This window comes from Chelon labrosus (genome assembly GCF_963514085.1).
Source record: "Chelon labrosus genome assembly, chromosome: 9".
NCBI lineage: Eukaryota > Metazoa > Chordata > Actinopteri > Mugiliformes > Mugilidae > Chelon > Chelon labrosus.
The window spans coordinates 2,849,365-2,870,822 of record NC_140359.1 but is presented as its reverse complement, the minus strand read 5'-3'; the positions used below and the strand labels follow the sequence as shown (position 1 = coordinate 2,870,822).

At 41.8% G+C, this 21,458-nt stretch overlaps 2 protein-coding genes across 2 annotated transcripts; one reads left to right on the top strand and one right to left on the bottom strand.

Annotated features, from left to right (window-relative positions):
- Window positions 1-35: 35 nt before the first annotated feature.
- On the top strand, window positions 36-6,559 carry LOC311493273 (tetratricopeptide repeat protein 16-like). Its single transcript, XM_084551835.1, has 13 exons — window positions 36-255; window positions 538-707; window positions 851-941; window positions 1,607-1,744; window positions 2,238-2,338; window positions 2,559-2,688; window positions 2,986-3,200; window positions 3,654-3,955; window positions 4,684-4,828; window positions 4,920-5,085; window positions 5,283-5,416; window positions 5,719-5,818; window positions 6,271-6,559. The coding sequence occupies exons 1-13, from the start codon at window positions 223-225 to the stop codon at window positions 6,445-6,447; spliced, it is 1,902 nt and encodes a 633-aa protein (XP_084407961.1). The 5' UTR covers window positions 36-222; the 3' UTR covers window positions 6,448-6,559.
- A 4,771-nt stretch (window positions 6,560-11,330) lies between these two features.
- mymk (myomaker, myoblast fusion factor) lies at window positions 11,331-15,119 on the bottom strand (the record flags this gene model as incomplete). The annotated part of the gene is made up of 6 exons (XM_084551836.1): window positions 14,129-15,119; window positions 13,765-13,879; window positions 12,688-12,836; window positions 12,358-12,474; window positions 12,065-12,205; window positions 11,331-11,531 (listed from the first exon to the last, which is right to left on the bottom strand). The coding sequence occupies exons 1-6, from the start codon at window positions 14,261-14,263 to the stop codon at window positions 11,331-11,333; spliced, it is 858 nt and encodes a 285-aa protein (XP_084407962.1). The 5' UTR covers window positions 14,264-15,119.
- Between the last annotated feature and the right edge of the window lie 6,339 nt (window positions 15,120-21,458).

The window sequence follows — 21,458 nt, the reverse complement described above, 5'->3', positions numbered from 1 at the left end:
AGCGGAGCCTCTCGTTTAGAAAATAAAAGCCTCTGGGAGTGTGTTGAAGTTGATTTCCATGACGACGCCGGGCGACGCACGCACAGATTTTTGTTCTTTCTTTTCTTTCTTTTTTTTTTAGCATTGGTTAGCGACGCCAAAACACAAACAAAGTGAAAACAAACTGAGCAAAAGTTGTTCAGCTAAAATAAAAGAGCTTGTCACAGATATTTGATCGACACCATGGACACTTTTGAGGAGACACATAACCCAGGGGTAAATAAATAACTGAAATACTGGAGATAAAAATATAGCTAGCTAGAAGACAACGTTAGCTAGCATGCTAACCAACTAGGTCTGATAAAGGATTTTAGCGTTAGAATGGGGTGGTAGTATGGAACCATATGAGTTGTATTTATTAATTTAATTATTTTCCATTAAACTAAAGCCAATTAAAGAAATACAACACTAACACTGTGCAGTATTAAATGTAGTAAATAATGTTAAACTCAGCTCTTGATAACTGCTCATACATTCTATACATAGGTACCAGAGCAGAGTTTATTTCCCACTGCAGTGTCAGGGGAGAAGCTGGATGAGGCCAGGAGGAAAAGCGCCATCAAGCAGGTGTTTGGTTCCAACGAGATCTTTGCAACTCCCTCAGAGAAATGCCCTCCAAGACCACACCTGCAGGGGAGCCTCATCATCCGGAACAAAGCTGCAGAGCAGTGAGAATCATGACTGAAAGAAAATCACATTTTCAAGACTGAATGATTTAGCCTCATTCTATTCTATGGTTCGTAGTATTTGTGCCTTAGGATATACTGTAATGGCTAAGGTATGTTTGTACCTTTCATGATTGTTTTTGCAGTTACACAAATGGACAAGAGGCAATGGGAAAGTCCCAGTTTGAGAAGGCTGTCATCTGCTTCTCCAAAGCCATCACTCTGCAGCCAGAGCAGGTGCTGAGTGGTCTATGATTCAGTGTTACCTATGTTAAAATGTGACTGTATGTCAACCTCCTTTAGAGCAGGGAGTTGAGGTTTAATAGGAACAGCTGTAGGTGTTACTCATCGGTTTCTCCCACCAGTTTTTTTGGATACACCATGACCTGGATGACCGAGAACCATCACAGACACACGCTAACCATGTAGCAATCTACCCATGGAACATATGCAGTTAACGTGAAGACGCTTAGCTAAATGGCCATAACATTTAACTGAGGATTCACTTTCTTAGCATCAGTCTTGGTGTAATGTCATGCTATGATTTTCTAGAGATGCAAATGTATCAACCCAAAGGGATGTTCACTAACCCAGTAAATATATACTGCCTTACTGTTATTATGATTATACAATAATTAGACAAAAAACCTGTAGTTGCGGAGGTGTGCTCAATTTATTTTGGGCATGCCAGTTTTGAGCAGGAGAATGAAGACTAGAGTTTAAATCTATCAGGTGAGGTAAAATTGTAATAAATAAGTCTGGTTTCTAATTTAATTGTAGCGATAATCTCTTGGCTGAACTTCACCAGTGTCTAGTATGTGAGAGTCAGTTCTATGTCTCACACACTGTATTTTTATCCAGTGTTTTCTCACTGTGGTATCCTCTGCTGTTGCATGTTTTAGACTCAGCTGTATGTGAGCCAGGCAGAGGCCTACCTGCAGCTCTGTGACTTCCAGTCTGCAGCGGCTTGTTATAAACAAGCCACGCTCCTGGAGCCCAGAGCCTTCAGTGACCGCTTGGCGTTCATCTACTACCTTCAGGTAGTACACAACACTCCTCTGCTCTGGCTGAAGTCTACTGCTGGTCTTAAATCTACACTGCAGTGTTTGTGTTTCCGGAGCAATTTAGTTGCAATGTGGCCACTTAACCACTGCAGCAGATGAGAACATATTTCTTAGATCCTAAACAATAGACGAGAAATACATCCTGCTTTTAGGGATGTAACACAATTGATATTTTGGTCCAGGTGAAAAAGATCATTCTATAGGTTGACAATTTGGTTGACCACAGGTGACTTTAAACTTGGTACTGATCATTTGTGCATTTATTTTAATAAAGTGAAGCATAGGATTATTTTAAAAAATGGTTTCTTGTTTGTTTAGTGGAAACAACACATACTTTACATGTCAAATATATCACCCTTGATTCAGGTTTCATCTGTTGTTGCACTGATTGTATTTCACCCTTTATGTTAGTAAATGTCTAAACACAGAATGATTTATTAGTGACATTTTGATTTTCTGTTGTCCTCAGGGCCAGTGTTTGTTTGACGGAGGCCTTTTCCTGGAAGCTCTGGAGGCTTTCAGCAAAGCAGCTGAGATAAAGCCTGGTTGCAGGGTTTACCAAATCAGAAGGTCAGGAATCTGCCTGCTTAGATCTAGATTAAACATTTAGATATTTGTACTTGGATACACTCATCTAATCATAGCAGCTTCAACTCATATTGGACAATAAGCTTGTGTGTGGTAAATCTCATTATTCACATGCACTCAAGAGTTCATATTTACAATCTACAGTTTAGTCTCTAATTCAGACACATTGTTCATTAAAGCATTTTGTACTTGTGCGTTCCAGCTTGGCCTGTCTATCAGCTGTAGGCCGCCACACTGACTGCCTGAAGCTGGTAAACGATTGGATGACATCAGAAGGTCCCACTGCCGACCTTTACGTCCTCAGAGCCCGACTGCACAGGCAGCTCAAGCAGGTCACAGCTGCAGGAATGTTTTACACTTCAAATAACATAAAAGTGGGCAGCATATCCACTCAGCAGACAAACAAAAACTGTAGACTGATCTTAAACAGGCAGACTTGAAAAGTTTGATTTGTGATTGAAAAAATAGTTTCTCAAGAGTTTCACAGCTAGAGCAAATAAAAAGAAATTTCTCCAGGTTGTCTAGTATTTGCAAAAGAAATAATTATATACAGGATTTTAAACATATCACACCTGCTATGGACAAAGATGTGTGTGATTAAACTGCCAGTGATTTTCTCTTCTATCCAGATGCCGCGTTGTTATCAAGACGTGAAGTCGGCACTGGCGTTAAACCAGGCGTGTCCGCAGGCCGGAGCGCTGCTGCTGCAGCTACATGACGCAAGTGAACAGGCCAGATTAAAGGCGGTGGACAGAGCTTTACGTGGCCAGCTACTTGAAGCCCTCTGCTTGATTAATGCCGCTTTAGAGAACAGTCCGCAGGATGGACGCCTCTACCTGTTCAGGTGAGTACAACCAGTAGGACACATTACAGATGAGCCTGAAGGAAGAAGGACAGCAGTGAAATCGGTCGATGACATTCCTCAGTTTCAAAGTCTGACAATAATAACCTGCATGTTTTTGGGCTGTGAGATAAAATCAGAGCACCAGAATGAAAAGCTTGCAAGATATGGAAAATGTCTGAAGGTTCTCAGTCATCCAGGATGACAAGATATGGAAAGAAAACTCCAAAGTCCAGTAACACGTGACTGTAATGAACTGTAATCAATAGTTTTCAACAATAGTGAATCTAAGAGAAAAGCAATGAACAGATATACCAAAGTGAAAAACTTCCGTCAGTTCTTTTCTAATACATTTAGATTCAGTCCTGTTGAACTTCTTTATTACATTTGTTTCATTTCAGTTAATCTCTTCAGTCTCATTCTTAAACAAACACACTTAAACATTCTGTCCATCAGAGGGATTCTGTACAGACGTCTCAAAGACTTCACAGCAGCCATCGAGGATCTGGTTGAGGCTGTAGAGTTAGCTGAGAAGGAGGAAGAGGAAAAGGAGAAGGAGAAGAAGCTGGCCAGAAGTCAAGCGGAGGCCAATGAAAGCGGTTCTGTACCCGAGGAAGCACAGTTTCAGCTGGTTCTCACCTACAATGATTTTGCTGTTCAGTGTTTCAGCAGAGGTCTATACACTGAGGCTACTCTGCTTCTCAACAAGGCCATCGAGCAGGAGAAAGGCCTGCCAGGCCTCTACCTGAACCGAGGAGGTAAGGCTATGACAGCAGGCCTGTGTGAGTGTTTTTTTTCTTATTATCATTTCTGTGTGCACAACACAAACACAATTTGTTATTTGGAACATATTGGAACATTGGGGAATGTTTTGTTCAAGCCAGAGTTAAAGCCAAAAGCTAAACAAGGCAAACAGCTGTGTGAATGCCGTACTCACAGAGCTTTACCACCAGGAGCCCTGCTAAATGGCTCTAAAAGTTCCTAAGTGTCTTCTCTTTAGACGAGTTCCCAAAGCTGAAGACAGATTTGTGAATTGTTTTCCTTGTTGTTTATGGGAAGTTACGGGAAAATAATTGCCCCGCTCAGGTGCACATATTTACTGTTAGACGAGTGTGACCTGACAAACCTGATCGACATTTTCTCAGCATTAGCACCAAGAGCTGATTCGTCACTCTTCCCCAAAACAGCTAATCTGGTACCAACTAAATGTATTATAAATTCAAACTTTATGGTCAGCAGTATGGAATTATCATTATTATATTTGGGACCATTGGTTGGAACAGGTTATTGTCATATTTTCAAGATAAGAAGTAACAAAAAAAAATGAAATGTACAGTAAATCATCAGAAGCAGCTGTTTGAAAAGTGAAATCTGAGTTAATCTATTCAATTTAAACCGGTCTAAATGACAGTTCTATGAAATGATCAAACTATATTTGAGCTGTTTTGGCAGGAAGAATCTGTTTATCTCTTTATGTGTGTGTCAGACTGTTTCTTTAAACAGGGTGATTGGCACTATGCTGTGGCTGACTACCAGCAGGCTGAGGAGATGCTGCAGGCCGGTGAGCCTGCTGTCCGCCTTCGCCTCGCCGTCGCCCACAACTCGCTGGGTCTGTTGTGTTTCCAGGACGGGTCAGAACATACACAACCACTTCTTGGTGAGCAAGGTTACTAAATCTTGCTCAGATGGTTTATTAGTGTACATGCCTGTCTGTGTCTACAGGCATTTTCAGGACGCAGCCGGTATGTTTTCTGTGGCCATCCGATACAATCCCCCATCCAGCCAGTACTACGAGAACAGAGCAAAGGCCTTCAGGAAGCTCCTAAACTTGGAGGGGGCGAGGCTGGACTTCATCCGCATGCTGATCTTAGATCCCACCAATGAGGAGGTCAGAGCTTCTTGTCATACTGATCTGGAAGCTATGCTCCTCTCTTGTTAGTTAACAAAAACCTTTATTTCAAGTCAGGTTTTCTTTCCATTAGTCATTCTAGTTCATACACTGTTCACTGGGATTAGTATTTTTAAAGCTTGTGACAGTATAAATGAGTCAATTGTTGGTTTGTGTGTGTGTGTTTGTCTGTGTAGGTGCCTCCTATGCTCATGAATCTGTTCCCTGGCCGCAGTATGTCTGATGTATTGTCCAGTCCAAAAGGACGAGAGGTCAGAGTTCAGCTGATGGAGACCATCCAGGCCTGCAGCTCCTTCTCTGATCCACAAAGGTCAGCAATGCTAACCTTCACGTGAAGCCTGAGAGAAGTGAAACAACTGAGAGGTGTTAGGATAGATTTACTGCAGCTTAACACCTGGGAAATCAACGATTCTCTCCGCACTGAATCCAGCAATTAACATGAATCAGCTGAATAATACTCAGCTCACTCAGTTTTTTTTAAGAAATTTCATTGTATTCTTGTACAATGACAATAAAGCTGCTTCTTGTTTGTCCCCAATTTATTTTTAATTATTTTTTACAAATGATGGCATCATGTAACCCGCAGGTTTGTGTGTTGTAATTTTCTCTTAGACTGAACGAGAAGTTCCTAAAACTGACTGAACTAGAGAAGGAGCTGAAGTTGTGCGTAAACCAACAGGACATGCAGATCAGCATGAAGAACCTTCTGCAGGTAAAATTATTTTAAAGGTTGACTCCAGTCTGAATGAGAATAACACCTTCCAGGGAAAATAATTATGAACAGAGCTATATGACAAGCGTTTCAAAATCCAACTGGATCGAGACAAAGCAGGAATAATACTAAACTAAAAGGTATAGATGTTTCAATAATCAGATATCAAACCTTTTGAGACTGTCATGCTCAAATGTGTCTCTCAAAAAGTTTCACAACTCATGGCATAACATGTAAATGTCTGACACAGAGAGACAGTCAGTTGGGAAATATGACCCACTTTGCAGTCAGTGTAAGTGCATGCATTTTTCATACATTTCTTTTAGGAAACAAGTCCCTGGTCATCTGATTTCCCTTATCCTAGTAGCAGAACCACAGACTAACCAATAACAGGCACGAGCAATGACATTTGACATGTGACACTTCTTTGTCTGGGGCCCCCCCTATGGCAGGCTGAAGAAGCAGTTCAGTCATTTGACTGTGACCATCCAACAGTGCACCACACCAGGCTCGCCACACTTGCCACACGCCAGCTACCACCGCTGTCCATCAGTCAGCCGCCAAACACGACAGGAGGCTGGACTGCGGCAAGCCATTCAGGGTGTTTGGAGTTCACATCTCAGAAGTAATAGTGAAAAAAACATTAGCTAAAAATGCTTTTCTTAATCTGCATTTGTGTTTTATATGTTCATTTTCTTTTTTGCTCTTTGTCTCAAACTTTATTGTTTTCCAGGAATTTCCAATAACTTTAAAGAAAATCTGCAATTTACAAAACAACAGTCTTTAACTGAAGACAGAAACCATTCCGCTTGAGAAAAAGATAAACAGCTTATTCTTCATCTTCTTCTTCACCTACAAAAACATCCAGTTTCATATGAATCAAATAAAAAATAACCCTTTAGTTCTCTTTCTGTTTTATGGTTTTTGATTTGTATGTTGAATATCAAATGAAGGTATTTTTTTTTTGAGTCTAAAACCAAACTTGAAATACCAATAAGTACAAGGACCCAGGATCTTAAACATTTCATGATGTCTGTATTCTTTGTCTGTTTAAATATTTTCTATGGTATTTTTGATAATTCAGCTTGTGGCATTCGGTTTGTTGTTGTTCTGTCTGTTAGCTTCACTTCCTTCACTGGTGTCCTTCTCTGTGTGATTGTTGCTGCACCCACAAGTTTCACTTGTGTTTCATTTCCACATTAGTACCATCTGTATATATCGATCACACGTAACATTATGACCACCTTCCTCGTATTTTGCTCTTTGTGCCTCCAAAACAGTTGTGACTCATCAGAGAATGGACATGGGCCTTCTGAGGGTGTCCTGTGGTGTCTGGCAACAGAATGTTCTTAGTGGGGGCCTTTGGGTCCTATGGGTTGAGGGGAGGGGCCTCTGTGGATCATCCCACAGATACTTGATCAGTTTAGGATCTAGTGAATTTGGAGGCCAGGTCAACACCTTGTGTCCTTGTGTTTTTTGAGTTGTTCCCAAACTGTTTTTGTGTGTGAGCTGCTGCCATCAAGGAGTGTCATTGCTATGGAGTGGGGGTGCCTGGTCTGGTCTAGGTGGGTGGTACATGTCTAAGTAACATCCACATGAATCCAGGTCCAAAAGTTTCCCAGAAGATCATTGAATTGTCACAAGATGGTCAATGTTATTCACTTCTCCTGTCAGTGGTTTTAATGTTGTGGTGGACTGATGTCTGTAGTCACGTCTTTCCCCAGACCTTTGTTAAGTCTTCTGTTAAGTCTCCCCAGAGACTGTACCTGTTGTGCTCACCTGCTGTTCCCACCTCATGTTTTTGAATTTTCATGTTTGGATTACTTTAATGCACTCTACATCACCATTTGGTTCCTGAATGGAATTTATTATTTTGCCCTGCCTCGTTCCCCAGTGTGTGTGCCTGCGCACGGGTCCTAAACCTAAAACCTAAAACCTGTATAAAAAGAGCAATTAGGCCAACTCTAAATCAATCATGGCAGCAGTTTTCTAAAACTCAGTGTTACTGTCCCTTATTTAAAACGTCATTATGTACTGTATACCAGCAGATGGTAGCAGAGACACAATTTTAGCATGCAAGCATTTCTCATGAAGCATGAGGCTGTTAATGTATGCGTTGTAATATTAATTGTAATATTAATTCCTAACAGACATGAAGACTGTGGTAATAGTGATGGATTTGGTGGTAATAATATAGTAATGTATAATGTGATACAATATACATGATATGTGATATATCAATACTACGGTATTGGTGTAATATAACAATATATCAATGATGGATTGTATGAATACAGGTAAGTAATGAAGTTAAATTGGGGACCTCAGTTAATGTAGCTAAAGACCATAGCAAGTTAATGATTGTGTTATGGTGAAGGATCATGTTTCACATTAGACAGTGGTCTCAGGTTTAACTTGCTACGGTTCACATACAGTAAAATAAAACAACCAAAGAACAAAACTGCACAGTTACTCATGATTTGAAAGAGATTTCACTTTAATTTCCATTCCGGCTTTCACTTTTTTGTCTTTATATCACTAAGATAACACATAAATGTCTATTATATTAAATGTCTACATTAAAAACATGAACACCTCTATTGACAAGTCGGCTCTTTCTGATGCACAGGAGACCAAATCTGTGTCTCTTTGTCAGTCAAATACATTATTAGACAGCTCCAGGGCATTTTTATGGATTGACAAGGTGCAGCAGAGTCTTAAGCATAACACACGCTGCCTGGAGACCTAGTGAGCTAGCTTGTGTGGTTCATTTCTATTTTAAAGAAAAAGTAAAAAGGCAGAAACTGAGGGATGTCATAAACCATAAGAAGTTGTTTTACTTTACATTACTTAAATCAATGTATTCTAAGTATTATCAGCAAAATGTTCTAAAGTGTAGATGTAACAGTAGCTGACAGGCAAAGCTGATTTTATTCATTCTATATACTGTCAGTCAGGAAGCTTTATTTCCTGTATAACACTAAACTCATTTAATAGATGAAGATGACCAAGATGAAGAAGTTTTCAGCGTCGCTGCCTACATGGATTCTGGCTGGTTGTTTTTCTAAAAAAACAAGTTGAAACAAGGGCAACTGGACTTGTAGGGTTTGAGATGTTTCGTCCCATTCTTCACTACTAAAACACCAATGGGGGTTGGGGTGTAAATGGGAACATCTGAAGATTGTGCACACCTGAAACGTTCATAACTAGTATCTGTTAATGACCAGATATTCACCTGTAGTTGGAGGAATCTGTTTATGCTGTTGTCTTTTTCTGGTACTCTAACAAACTATTAGTTTTTAAAAACCCCAATCTCTCTTTTCTCCGTAGCTCAGAGAGGCAGTGGACCTCTTTCTGAGGTGTACATCTGCTAATAAGTTTCAGCAGTGAAGGTGTGTTGCGGCTGCAACTCTCTGAGAGGCAGCTAACCTCGCACCATTAACAACAGCTGTGGCAACAGCTGACCCACAGAGAAAGGACCTGTGGCACAATGATTGCCATCTCACCATCGAAAGTAGCCACAGCACATAGCTGAAAGCACAAACATACCACACATTCCAGCGTCTGTCATAGCCAATTCATGGCGCATGTTTGCCGTTTAATTGGCACTAATGAAAATCTTTTCCGAAAGGGCCTTGTGCTTGTGGTATATCATGGTAGAAGTCCTAACTTTCATTTGTTCAGATGTATTTCTTTACAATATTTTGATACCCACAGAAATTCCTTTCTGCTGTGGAATGATTGAGGTGCAGACAGCCATGGAGGAGACGACCACACTCATGTCAAACAATGCTTATTGTGTCCACACTGTCGACTTGGGTTCAGACCCTCAGACGGTGTTTTTGTTATTCTGTGTTTAAGTACCTCTCCTGTAAGTCATGACGGCTCTTTAAAGCATAGAGAATGAACTTTGAGTCAAGATCAGGATTTAATTGTACCAGAGATTATAGACGATATAAAGACTTCACAAGTACTGTTACAGAGCCCTGAACGTGTGTGGGCTTCAGTCCCTCAGCCGAGCGGTACACCATAGACAGTGGTCGTAAAGTAGCTGAAAAGTGTTTCACACTTGTGCAATAAAAGGCTCAGGTTACCGTCCTGTCAGCCAGGAGGTGCCGGTTGGCCCAGCCAGCCAGGTTTCTGAGTCAAGACAAAAACACCTTTCTCTGGGCACTGGAGCTGGCGGCTTGGCCCGGGCTCAAAACATTCCCCGGTGGGGATGCGGTTCATTCTCGTTTTGGCTGAAGACTGTTTTGTCTAAGATACACAGAACACATTTGTAGTCTTAGGATAGTGTTCAGGGCAGGTGACGTGCGTGGATGCACAACTCCGTGTCGTCCTGAAGTGGAGGTGGAATGGGATATGTGGGTTCGGAATTGGATTAGTGAGTGGGCCTTGAAGCATGTGCCAGTCAGGGCTTTTTTTTTTTTTTTTTTTTGGTCAATGGTCAGCTTCTGCAAAGCACATCTCTCTGCGTTATGATAATGCCTTGAATAGTTGAGGCTGTTAAAGGGTCATTGAGTCCCTGAAGATCTGTGAAAAACAAATTATTTCACATTTATTTTAAAACATTATGAAAGGTATCAAAAAGAAACACAACGCTAAATATATAGGTATAGGTGCTGCAATAAATAACAATAATATTACACAGTCTGAACAATGCTCAGTAGGGACAGAAATCAAAGCCAAAGCTGCTTGCTTCGTGAACCAACGGTCCACCTGCTCATCCAGAAACACATCAAAATGCTTCAGCTGGACTGATGTCTGGGCTGCTGCTATCCTCCCGCTCCGGCGTCTGAAGCGCCACATGACACATTTGGCACCTCAAGGACGTATAAAAACTTTTAACGGTGCTTTACAGTCTTATGATTCTCAAAAGCCGTGTGGTTCCTTTCCCTGAGAGACGGAAAAGAGAAAGAGGAAGAGGAGGGGGGACAGACAGACAGACAGACAGAGGCGAGCAGACGGAGGGTCACCCCTGAGGAACATTTCTAAAGACAATTTATATATTTTGGAGAGATAAACCATCTGCATGTTTGTTCTTCCCATAAATTTTCCAGTCAGTTTTACTGGCTTGTCTCAGCCGCCGTCTCCCTGCTCGTGCTGTGTGTGTGTTCTTTGGTTAGCGTGCTGCCTCGCCTCAGCTTTGGACAAGTGCTTCAGACAGCTGTGTTGTTATCGGGTCTTTGAGGGCACCCGAGGCCAAACTCGGCTTTTGTTCATAAATTTTATCCCCACATCGGGGTACGTTGGTTTTATTTATCTGCTGGAGGCGACGGTAGCTGGAGGCTGACCTTAAATATTTTACCAGCCAAAAAGGGTTTTCTTGGAGTAGAAAAGAACGTCCACATGATTGTTGGTTTCCTGCCGAAGCAGAGTAACTTACCAGCCACATACAAGTTTATCAGCATTTGGCTGACAGTTATTTGGTGTTTTTCCCGTTTCCCGCTCAAAAGCCGCCCTCTGCCCGCGTCTTTTTTTCAGGATGAAGTCCTCCCACTTTAGATGAGGTTTACTTCCAGCCGTTCATCTCTTTGAGCTTGCTGATGCTTGTCCCTTTGACTGGTGTGGAGGGCGGAGGGCTAAAAAGGGGGAGGGTGGGGGTGCTGCAGCCTCGTGTCCAAGGCTTCTCGGTAGGGACCGTCCACACAGTCCGGGACGACTTCTTTTTTGGCTTGTCCGTCTTCTCCTTAGTTGTACCAGGAGACACAGACTGGAGAGGGATTAGGGAACAGGATTAGTGTGACGTAAAAGACGTCATCTTTCATCACCTTTTATCTATCTAGTTGATGCAACCTAGTGCTCTAACCAGTCAGTCTGTGAAGGTTCTCAGTCATCCAGGTCATGGTATATCCAAAACCGCTAAAGAAAGGCAACTGGTTTTGTAGGGTTTCTTGAAGACGTTTCATCCAAGTAGCTACTTCAGTTCTAAAGGAATGCTGGGGAGTTAAAGAGGAACATCTGTGGGTGGTACCCATCAGAAACTCACATAGCTGATGTATGTTACTGTTGTTGGAGGAGACTGTTTGACCCTGTCATCTTTTCCCTAATGAATGGGTAACGACCTATTATCAGTCAGAAGTTCCAGTCAGACTCCCACAAGTCCTTTACCACTGAAACCACTTGGATCAGTGGCGGAATGTCTTCAAGACACTCTGCAGGTCCAGTTGCCTTTCTTTAGTGTTTCTGTGGATCTAATCAATCAGCTTCTTTCTTTTTTATTGGTGTTTGATAAATATAACATACACAGCAGCAGAGAGCGAAGCAGCTGAGCTTGGCAGCATTTCGTCCCGTCCCTGCATAGCGGTTCTTCTTTGGCAGCAGCAGCACAAAGGACACGGCCAGAGACAGATGGTAGAAGCTGTGGACATAGGCGTAGTCCCACTCCTGCAGTGAAGAGGAAGTAGGATATATTTAAGACTTGTAACTGGACACTAGAGCCCATTGAGCAAAACACAAACACAAAAGGTATTTTGATAAAAGGTGTAACACTCCCAAAAAATTGTATTTATTTATCTGTCAGCTCGTGGGATTTTCACCTCAAAGTAGAAACGCAGCATCAGAGCGAGGGCACCAAAGCAGCAGCCTGGACCGACCTGCTGCGTGTACACACTCTTCTCTGGATAAACTGCCCTCAGCTGCTTCATCTTCTGCAGCTGGAACAGCAGGAGTCAATGACAGCGATATACACACATTAGACACAGCGTTCAAGAGTGATGCGATTGCAAGAGGAAAGTAAGGCGGTAAAGGAAAAAAGGAGACTAGACTGGATGTAAGAGGAGTTGAAAAGAAGATGAAAAAATGCTAAAAGGTGCCATTTTGGAGATCGAGGTTAAAATAAAGTAGAAGAGGAAAACAAGACCACCAACCCATTTGACAGTGATGATGAAGACAGCTGATCCGATTGGCCCAGAGAAGATCCCATAGCCCCAGCGGTCCTGGTAGATCCTCACAGCAATGGTCAACACTCCAAACATGGTTATACTGGAGCGCTGAGGTTCATCAAAGTCACCCAGAGCTAGAACAGTCAGACATGAACCACATGAGAGACTGGTTTTCAAACTTTTTACCCCTGGATATCAAAAGAAGTACGAAACATTACAAACATTACAGTGCAGAGCTGATGCTTGTCAGAATCCACTTTTTTGTGTTCCTTTATCAGGCTAAATTTGATTATTTTCTGACTGTGTTGGGCATATTTAACTTAGTAATGCCACAAATCCTTTGTGAGCACCACTGATGTGAGGTATTAGTCCTCAAAGCAATAAAAATACGTAACAAAACAAAATCCAAAAGAAAAAAGGAAAATGGAGTTAAATATCTTGGAGTCTTCACTGCCAGGCGACTAAAGACTTGTAAAATGAATGCAGATAATTCAGAGATTTAGACCACATCCGCTCCATTTTACATAAAGGCAGAACTTTTGCATCAGGTTTAATGACTGTCTGTGAAGATATTTTTATGGTTAGATACGATATTTTGCTTTACAGTTAGCACACATTCCAACAAAGATGAAAGGACCAGTGGGGGGTGAAATCTGGAGCATTTGGCCCTTTGTGATTTTAAGCCCTGGTTGCAAAACCTTGTGGGCTTTTGCGGTGGAGGAGGAGGAGCAAATGCATTAAAGTGTGTGGATGCCTGTGTGTGATCATGAAGTGATCATAAGAAGTATGTCATAACACGTGTGTGCACAACTCAAAGGCATAACACATGTTGTCGACAACTGCTGCAGGCACAGATTGCTGTTTTTAAACTAATGCTCGGGAGGTGTCATCTTGAGTCAAATATTTTTTTAGTCCGATCAATAAAAGGAACCCCTGCAAAATAAACACAAGTGAAACTGCAGATACAAATTCTATATGAAGGTTTGAAATAAGACTGTTTAGTTATGATTTATAAAGATGCACGTAGGAGACATTCATTTTGCCGAAACCCTAGGACCTTACCAATGAGTGTGACCCACATTGAGAGTGCTGTGCCATAAACACTGAAATACTCAAGAATGTCATATTTCATGAAACAGAGGATGGAGAGGCCTGGCCCATCACATGCGTGGTAGATCTGTAGGAAGACAAACAGACCGTCACAATCCGGGAGAACATCTTCCTGGGGGATGTTTTTCATAAATTTCATCATGGAATCATCATGGCATTTTATAAAACTAGTTAAACTCTACAGGCTTGGTCCATCTTTTAAGTTCCCGCAAATTGTTATTTTACATACAGGTAAATTATCTGGCAAGCTTGAGGTCTAAGATCTGATCTCACTGATATTTCAAGCACAGTCAAACAGTTTAAGGGGCATTCTCACCGCTGTGAAGAACATGGTGAAGAAGTAGACCATGGCCTCCATGTGGAAACCTCTCTTGGCGGCCACGCTGGCTATAGGCAGGAACACCAGGCTGCTCACTGTAGGGAGCAGCATCTTGGCAATAAACGAACCCATGTTGAAGGGATGGCAACTTAAACGGATACTGTGAAGGTCTGAATAGAAATCCTGTCGGCGTCCAAAGGTCCTCAGTGTTTGTTGTGTGTAAAATTATCTTCGGTATTAGCTCTGAAATAATTACACACTGAATTAAAAATGAGACGTCAGATTGGTGCGTAGGTGTCCACTGGTCTCTTTGTCCTCGCTGTGCATGAGAGCCAAGTGGGTGAGGATGCATACGCAGCACAACCCCGTGTTCATGGACACACCCAGCTGTCCAGTTTGGCCCTTTAAAGTTTAAATGTCCCCCAGGATGGCAGCTCCACAGAGGCCTGTATGTGCCGTGTCATCACTGGGCAGCTGCTGCATACCAGGGCGACATGGGAGAGGCTACAGACCTAGCATGCTGGATTGCAGCATATCAGTGGGCAGTCAGGATTGATCTGTTAGTTGATCAACAGGAGGCTATGGCCAGAATGAGCCAAGGTTATCTAACTGTGAATGCTACATGTTTCACACACAGTGGCCGTGTTCAGACTAGCACAGTCTGTAATCCGCCCTTTATGTAGCTTGTGGGTGCACTAAAATGTGCAGTGCATCTTGAATGGTGCTCACTGGTTGAACCCAACTACACATTTTGAGTCTAGATTTTAGGCACAATAATAATAATAATAATAATAATAAAGGTTTGCTTTAATCCTGCAACGTTTTACAAATATGAAAACCCTCATGATTCATTGGCCTATACAATAATAGTTTCTGTGTTTTGTTGTAAGTGCCCTTTACAATTGTGGACGACAAGAAACAAAGCACAAGAAGGAGATGTTCTCACCAGAACTTGTGAAATATATGAAATATATGATGTTTAGAGGGCCTTTATAACAGTGGACAACAGATAATAGATCTAGTAGTAGGCACACATCCTCTCGAACGAAGGAAACTTTTAAAACAAGCTGCTCGATTAGGGTTAACTCATTTGTCTGATTGTGTCTGCTGAGTTACTCCTTTACAGTAAATACATTCACCTGGCACTGTGGTAAACACTTCTGCTGAGAGAGGGCAGGAAAAACTAAAATCTTAACATTTTGAACAGATCTTTTGTTCTGTTGGTTATTGATCCTTTTAATGCCATTTCCCTCTATTCTAACACATGAATGGATGGATGATACCCCACCATGTGATCACTTCTTGGTTATCAGGTGTGTTAAAATATTAAAATCCTTCCTGACCTTATTAAACTCAGCTGACTCAGTCCAGACTTATTACACTGCACTAAAACTAAGTGGAAAAAATATACATTGTATGGAATTGAGAGTATTGACTCTTTAACTCCTGCAGTATTTATATTAAATCCGTACCACTTGTGTGCCCTATAAAGCCGACCTCTGTTTGCCATATATGACTCGGTGCACCACTGTTGCTCCCAGAAAGGATTTCTACGTGGAGGCGAGGCGGCAGTTGTCCACCCTGCTCTCCTCCTCTCAGCTGTTACACCTGCTCAGTGGTTTGAGACAGCGACACAAAGGGTGCAGTATTGCTGAGAAGTTTCACCCCACGCCTCAGATTCCCAGAGTGTTTCGGTAACCCGAGCTGCCAGGGCCGAAGCTGGAAACCAAATCTCAGGCCTGATGGGTTTTATTTTTTGGAAATGCTGCCATGGCCTAACCACGCCCTCTGCCGGAAACTTCTATCCCTTCTGTTGTGTTAGGAAAGTATGCCTACACCTAAAATGATCCGGTTGGTCTGTCTTTTGGTTCAAGTGGCTCTACTTGTCAGTCTCAGTGAGCTTTGGCTTCCCAGTATCCGGCAGGGATTCTGTGAGAAGAATGTGCAACTGTCCGGTTACTTGTGGGCGGAAAGTTATTTGCTAGCGAGGCTTCATTAGTACCACTGTCCCTGGCAACATGAGTTGGATGACCCCAACCTCAGCCCCTGCTAACCCTCACAGAGCTGGTGGTCAGGAGGTCAAAGTAGTCTGGTGTTAGCTGCACTTTGGAATGTGAAAGTGGTAGGACATTCACAGATCAGGCATAACATTATGACCACCTTCCTAATATTGTGCAGGTCTCCCTTGTGACTCCAAAACAGTTGTGACTCATCAGAGAATGGACATGGGCCTTCTGAGGGTGTCCTGTGGTGTCTGGCAACACAATGTTGTTAGTGGGGGCCTTTGGGTCCTATGGGTTGAGGGGAGGGGCCCCTGTGGATCATCCCACAGATACTTGATCAATTTGGGATCTAGTGAATTTGGAGGCCAGGTCAACACCTTGTGCTGTTCTTCATGTTTTTTGAGTTGTTCCTAAACCGTTTTTGTGTGTGTCTGTGTCAAGCTGCATCCTGCTGGGGATGGCTACTGCCATCAAGGAGTGTCATTGCTATGATCGATCTGGCTATCGAAGAAGGAAATAGAGCTGCTACACGTTAGTTTGGCATTAGTGAATCGATGGTGAGACATTGGAGATGGCAGCGTGTTACTGCTGTGTTACAGACACTGTTCAAAAAAAAGCATTTATTTAATTAAAAATGAAAAAAATCTTTGTGTGTACCATCTTTCTGTGTAAATATCTCATGTTACAACGTGGACACCTGTGGCTTATAGACAAGTGTGGCTTATATATGTACAGTTTTATTTTTTTTTTTAAATATTAGTTGGTGCGGCTTATATCCAGGTGCGCTCAATAGTCCGGTAATTACGGTTCTTCTCCTGTCAGCGGTTTTAATGTTGTGGCTGATCACTGTATTCCAAAATGGATGTAACCGGGCTATGGTACTCTCCATCAGAGCTAGTTCTCATGATGTGACACTTTGATAATCAAACTTGTTAGTGGCTGCACTAAGAAGGAAAAACCGGAGTCTTGACGGAAGGACGGAAGATATTCTTCTAATGGGACTGATGATAGATATTTTGTGCATTTCTCCTGGAAAACATTCATTGAGATGAATTCAGTTGTTCACATTAAAAATGGTGGAAGTAGTTGTATATAGAATGGAAAGAGTAGCCTGGAAGCCAGCCCGACTTCCCATGCAATAGACTGCAGACCTGTCCAGGGTGTACCCCTCTTCTCGCCCAATTACGGCTGAGATAGTCTCCAGCACGCTGCGACTCTCCAGAGCACAAGCGGTTACAGAAAATGAGTGAATCTCTGATAAGGTCAATTTTTGGGGGTGGAATGTTGGATTTTCTCCATTGGTGCCTGATTATGCTCCAGCAAAGATCTACCAGGCCAGTCAAATTGTTCGGTCGATATTATAGCACTGATGAACAGAAGAGAAACAGCAATGACCATGATTGGTTGGAGGACTGTCCAGAGGTGATCAAATCCAAATGGAGTGGTAACAGACTCATATTCTATTAATTCTTATAAGAATTAAGTCAGGAACCAACTCAGGATTCAGCTCCTTGCTCAAAGAGACTTTGGCAGGTGGGCTACCGTGGACTGAACTACTAACCCTCTGCTTTGTGGACAACCCATTCTACCCACTGAGCTGCAAACACCCACATGGATGAAATGTGTCTCACACAAAGGCTGATGGGTTAACAAGACACAGATGACACCAGTGAGGGCAGAACAGTTAGGAAAACACAAAGGAAGCATAATCAGTGGTTAGGCACAGGGACAAGAATCTTTTCAAAGTAGTCAAAGTCATAAAGTCAAAGTCAGCTTTATTGTCAATTCAGACATGTGCAACACATACACAAGATTAAAATGTCCTTCCTCAAAGGCCTATGTTGCAGCAACTTGAGTAAAACAGAAAGAACAGGGACAAAAACTTAAACTGAATAAAAGTCCATTTCAAAAAACAATCTAGATACAAATTCCTCAGATACTGTATTCCTTTTACATGACAATAATTGATGGAATTGATGCCACATATCAAACGATCACAATGTCACAAAAGATTTCCCACATGATAAGGTCATCAGGTCATACATTCAGTAGTAATCACTGAGAGAGCATCTTGTTCAAAAGAGGACTCTTAGTTCTGCTGGTCCAGGAGAGTCTGTTGTGACTTTCACTTCAGGACCGCTCAGTCTCAACGAGGGGGTTTAGTGTGGGAATGTTGAGGAGACTTCCTGGACACATCTGAAAAAACAACTTCCTTTTGATTCAGTAAGAAATAGCTGCGACCTCCGACCCCCCGGGGCTTCTTTTACAAACACTTGTAAGGCTGTGCTTGTGTTTCAGCCAGAGCAGTCACTCAGGACAAATAGGAACGAGCATCCACAGAGCTCGATACTGGTCTTATTTTATAATTTGTGCAAATGGGAGCTCTGAGTAATTATTATTGTCACTAATAATAATCAGATATTTATTTGTCATAAGACTAGTCTTGTTATCAGAAGATGACTCACTTGGATTTCATTATGGGACGTTTCAGCCGATACAGAGAAAAAATACCTCTGCACTCAATTGGGTAGTCCTCCAAAATAAATCAGAGCTATAGACTTAATGTTCTGCATAGATGGGAGCTGTCAAAGCTCATTAGCGCTAGCTGTAGTCTCTCAGCTAGTCCTCACATAAGCTGAGGACGACCTCTCAACCGTGTTTGTTATTCGTTGTCAAATTACTGCTAGCAACAGTGTTTAGCCTAGCTTGGAGGCCTTAGCTTGCTTAATAGCATCATGTTTAGCGGGCATGTTTCAACAACCAGGCGTCATTTGGCCTGCCCCAACACCACAGACGCTCAACACCACAGACGCTCAACCCCATGCCCATTATTGAATTATTTGAGAGAGGCGGAGTCAATCAGTGTACTTGTTGGTATTTCAAGTTTGGTTTTAGATGCTAAAATAAAATAAAAAAAATAAACCTTTTGTTCTTTAATACATGAAAAAAGAAAACAGAAAGAGAACTAAAAGAGAAAACAGACCTGAAGTTTTTGTAGGTGAAGAAAAAGCAGACGACAATGAAGAAGAAGAAGTTGTTAACAGCGGTCTGTGATTTTGGAGCTCTCTATGTTGGTCAAAACGGACCACAGACATAACTTTATGACACATCTGAATTTATCTAAGCATTTGTTCTCAAGAAACATCCAAAAATGTTGTGCTGAACCTTGAACATGCCTCGGGCTGTTGTAATGATCCATGCCTGTGAGAGTGGTGTGAATTCCAGATGTAGGCTATTTCCGGTTTCATTTAAGGGCAATACATTGTCTGTTTGTTTTTGACTTGTTGCACTTTGATTTTTTTAAATCACGTTAGTTGATCTTTTGTTTTGGGATTTAAAAGAAAACCATTTTTTTTCACAGTTTAAATTTTTTTTTAATTGTTTTAAAACCAAACTTGAAACAAACAATTCACAAGCAAAGGAAATATGGCGGCAGCCATGTTCAAGCTTCAAACTCACTGTTCAGAATCCTATGGGTTTGTCCTTCTCTTATTATACAGTACAGACTATGGTTTAACTACATGTTAAACCTACATGTTACTCTTCTGTCCATCGCCACGTAAAAGGCCTGCCCAGATGATTTGATTGGCCCAGCAGATCTTTGCAGGAGCATAATCAGTTCCCAACAGAGAGAATCCAGACCAACTTTATTATTAACATGTGACATTATCGAAAAAATTTTAACATTATGAAATACCACAAGAGGGTGCCTTTGGACTGTTCTCATGAACACGGTAAATACGACCCTATTTGAATGCAGTTCTTAAAGCAAGAAGTGTGTTTGTTTCACACTTTTAAGAGTGCAGCATTTCTCTCTTTATTTTGTCCCTCTCTGCGGTTGTGTTTATAACGCCTTTAATTGCTCTTTTGTCTGCACGCGCCAACCTTAATGACTCCAAGCACTGTTTGGCAACGTTGCAAATGGGTACTCACGCAACGAAAAAAAAACAAAAAAACACTCTCATGGGTGTGTTTTTTTTGCAAGCCCTCGTGCAACACATTTTCTCACCAGCTTTTTTTTTTTTCTCAAGCGGAGGGCGGTGGGCTTTAATTAGAGCCGGTGGCATATTCCTCTGGTCTGGCAGCCTCACTGAACTCTCTCTATCAGCTTATAAATCAGGAGACTGTAGCCAACTAATGTAGCCAGCAGACACACCGGCAGCAGACTCAGAAGAAGGACTGAAAATGGATGGAGGAGGAGGATCAGAGGGAAGTTACTAAGAGCATGGATGAATGGAAGACTTGCATAAATAAAGTGCTGCCAAATCAGCACGAAAATCTTTGGGATTAAAATATTTACAATTTAGAATTACTGATCCAGATCTGTGTGAATATAGGCTGGGGATGTTTCAAATAATTAAACGAAGAGAGAGGAAAGAGAAGACAGCGACAGAGAGAGAACAAGTGCAACACTGCTAAGAAGACAGCTGTAGAAACAGAGAAGTGAATAAAAGAGTGTGACGGAGAGACAGAAACACAAGAAGAGGAAGAGAGGGAGGGGTGAGAAATAACAGCAGAAGACGATAGAGAAAAAACACACGAGGGAGAAAAGAGCAGAAATCGTAATAAAATAGGAGGGAGCGAGACAGACGGATGAGGGAGGAGGGGGGGGAGGGGGGCGACGACACGGTGGGCAGACACGGTGGTCCTCAGACGTCTGCTCGTCCTCCTCTCATCATTCACCTTCCACTCCTCGTCTCTCTTTCCTCTGTCTGAATCACTGTCCTCCCATCTGCTCTTGGCTTCGGATCACTTAAAGGAATATAGTTCACCTGAAAGAAAAAAGTGGAGCTTGAAACCAAACGTCTGTAGTTTGACGGGACTCAGCATTCCCTACAGAGCTGGCACCAACTGTTTTGCAGGCTTGATATTTAGATATTTCACTAAATACATGTATACAACAATACCACTAACACTCTAAAAATTATGTCATCTTACGATGACTGTTTTATTTCTAATTTGGTGTGTAATTTGTTCGATCACATGTATAATTAGAAACAGAATACATGTTCACGTGGACCCGGAAAAGAGGAGGACACAAATGCAAAACACACTAAGGGAAAAGGCACGATAGAAGAACAAAAAGTCAGTTTAATGAAAAAAAGTGAAGTCCAAAAACACAAGTTCAGCAAAAGGGTAAACACGAGTACATCTAGGAAAATACAACAGACGAACTGATATATACACAGACAGGAAACATAAAGAAAACTAAAACAACAGAAAATCCATCCAAAAGTTAATACCAATACCATGAAGAGACAGAAAAATGTTAAAAACTCAAAGTATCATGTAATTACAGTTGATAAAAGCCTTGTCAGATGTCA